Source organism: Seriola lalandi, unplaced genomic scaffold (genome assembly GCF_002814215.2).
Source record: "Seriola lalandi dorsalis isolate HSWRI2012SDOR001 ecotype SW California unplaced genomic scaffold, Sedor1 jcf7180002053876, whole genome shotgun sequence".
NCBI lineage: Eukaryota > Metazoa > Chordata > Actinopteri > Carangiformes > Carangidae > Seriola > Seriola lalandi.
Window position 1 is genome coordinate 30,829 of NW_019524429.1, and position 2,781 is coordinate 33,609.

The 2,781-nt window shown below is 46.2% G+C and overlaps 1 protein-coding gene across 2 annotated transcripts in view; it reads left to right on the forward strand.

Annotated features, from left to right (window-relative positions):
• The window catches only part of LOC111651942 (caskin-2), a 26,970-nt gene that overhangs the window by 21,806 nt on the left and 2,383 nt on the right, over nucleotides 1-2,781 (forward strand). For both annotated transcript variants that reach the window (XM_087172837.1, XM_087172838.1), the window contains 5 exons: nucleotides 444-517; nucleotides 610-720; nucleotides 1,683-1,784; nucleotides 1,889-2,027; nucleotides 2,098-2,781. The exon at nucleotides 2,098-2,781 is cut by the window's right edge and continues 1,575 nt beyond it. In XM_087172837.1, coding sequence (XP_087028963.1) covers nucleotides 444-517; nucleotides 610-720; nucleotides 1,683-1,784; nucleotides 1,889-2,027; nucleotides 2,098-2,781 — 1,110 coding nt within the window. The remainder of the gene's footprint in view (nucleotides 1-443; nucleotides 518-609; nucleotides 721-1,682; nucleotides 1,785-1,888; nucleotides 2,028-2,097) is intronic.

Sequence of the window (2,781 nt, forward strand, 5' to 3'; positions counted from 1 at the left end):
ACACACACACACACACACACACTCAGGCAGCTGTACGGTACCACAGAGTATTCGGCCACATTGAGGAGGAAAAAAGGCTGAAATTTCGAGAATAAAATCATATTTCAAAAAATAAAGTCAAAATATTATGAGTTGTAATTTTATGTTAAATTAACTTTAGGTTTAACAGATAAGGAGATATTGAGAACCTGTTTGATTTGTTTGTAATATTCCTAAAAATTGTTTTTTTCTCTCGAAATTTCACATTTTCATAATATTACGACTTTATTCTTTAAAATTTCAGATTTCTTTTTTCCCCTCAGTGTGGCCCTGATACTCTGGTATAATCTGGTGTAACTTTAGCATGTGACACAGAACGTGGTCACTGTTACGTCACTCGTTTCCTTCAGTCACTCAGTGAAGCTTCTGTCGCCCTGGAGGAATGACACGTGTGTGTTTTGTAGGTGGTTCCCGCCGGCAGGTGAACGGCACTCCTCAGAAAGGCTTCGTCAGACCGGAGCACCTGCTGGAGGGAAAGGTGAGTTCAGTAGTCTGGCTAGGTGTGTGTGTGTGTGTGTGTCGGTGTGTGTGTGTCGGTGTGTCATGGATCTCCCTCCTCTCTGTCATCAGGACTCGGAGGCGATCTACCAGTGGCTGTGTGAGTTCCAGTTGGAGCAGTACACATCCAACTTCATCAGTGCAGGATATGACGTCCCCACCATCAGCAGGATGACACCTGAGGTGTGTGTCAGTGTCACAGTTAAAGTTTTACCTTTAATAAATCATGTTAAATACATGTTAGTTAGATTACTAAGAGACGAAGCTTTCAGACGGATGTGAGAACATGTTGATCTTCTGTTCTACAGTTGTTCCTACAACAGAACCAGAACCAGAGAGTTAATGTCAACTCAGGTTTTATCTGTATATTTATAAAGCGCCAAATCAAATAGAAATAACATCGATTAGAGACCCAGAATCTCTGTGCAATGTTCGGAACAGCAGGTTACGACCTCCATCACCATCGTTTTGAATTATTTTTACCAGAATATCACAATTAATGTTCATATATTACTGTAAAACTTTAGTTTGGGAAGCTCAGTAACTCATTTTATTATAATATATGAAAATTGTTAATATGGCATCTTCAGGAAGAACCAGAGTGCGACGCAGACACATGTAGTTAATATGTCCTGACCTCCCCCTGTAAAGTGCCTTGAGATAATATATATAATACAGTTTTGATTTGGCTCTTTACAAATAAAATAGAATTGAATTGACTTCCATGAACAAATGTCACATGTCAATGATCGAGGAAAAACAAGCTGGAAATGTTGATTTTAGTTTCTAGTTTTTAATCTCATTAAAGATGTAGCATTTAGCATTTAGCATTTAGCTTGGTGATGAAAACGAGTGTCACCTGGAAACACTGATTTTAGATCCGTCATTGTTTTTGTTTCTTAATGTGTTTTATAAAAAAACAAACTTGTGTTTTTTCTCTATTTGCTTCAGTAGCAGTTTTTTTCATTTTCATATTTTCACATTTGTTTTTGGTAAATCAGTGAATTTACTCAGTAGAAATTGAGAAACGCAGAGTTTGTGGAGTTATAACCCTGTTTTTTTCAGCATGATATATTTTGTGCAGTTGTCACGTGTTGATTCTTTGTTTTGCTGATCACATATTGTACATGTGTTCTGGCGTTCAGGACCTGACGGCCATCGGAGTCACCAAACCCGGCCACAGGAAGAAGATCTCCATGGAGATCAGCAAACTGAGTATCCCCGAGTGGCTGCCCGACTACATCCCTGTGAGAGACGCTTTAACATTTCTGAAAAGCATCTGTTGTTGTTTCACCGCTCGTGTCAGAAAGATAAATGCTGGCGATGACGATGACTCTGTCTGTCGCCGCAGTCCGCCCTGGGGGAGTGGCTCAGTGTGATCGGACTTCCTCAGTACCAGAAGAGATTGTGCGAGAACGGCTACGACTCGATCACGATCGTCAAGGACATCACGTGGGAGGACCTGCAGGAGATCGGCATCACCAAACTCGGTGAGAGATCAGACCACATGTTCTGTGATGTCACTGTGAACCGCTGTGATGACCGCCGTCTGTGTTTCAGGTCATCAGAAGAAGCTGATGTTAGCAGTGAAGAGACTCTGTGATCTTCAGCGCTCCTGTAACCATGGCGACAGAACCGGAGGCGGGACTCTCAGACGGAAGCCCCCAGCCGCTCTGGAGCTGGTGGCCATCGAACACACGCCGACACACAACGTGCACGCTCACGCACACTCTGGCGCTCCCGCCAATAACTGCTGCCCCTCCCCTCGCACCCCTAGGGCCCTGCTCTCCTTCCAGGACAGCGAGCTGAGCTCCGAGCTGCAGAGCGCCATGATGGGCCGGGCGGGGGGAGGAGCCGCAGAGGCGTTCGGTATTAGGGGCGTGACTTCTGCGGTGGCGTTATCCGCCATGTCTGTAAGTCAGGAGAGCATCAGCACGCGGTCACGGGGCTCGGGGAATTCTGGGAATTCTGGACATTCAAATTCAGGCTATTGTCAGGCGCAACACGCCAGAAACTCCAGCCGGTCTGAGGAGAGTCTGGGGGGCGGAGGAGGGGAGGACGCCAAGCGAGGAGGAAGTAGTCCTGGAGGCCGAGGCCGACAGAGACCCACGGAGATGTGGGAGCACCAGAGTCGGTCTGTGACTCCCAACAAACTCCCCTTCTCCCCCCTCACGCCCCCGCTGACCCCGAGCAAAATGCCCCGCTTCGCCTACCCAGCCGTCCCACCCAAGGCCAAACACTTCC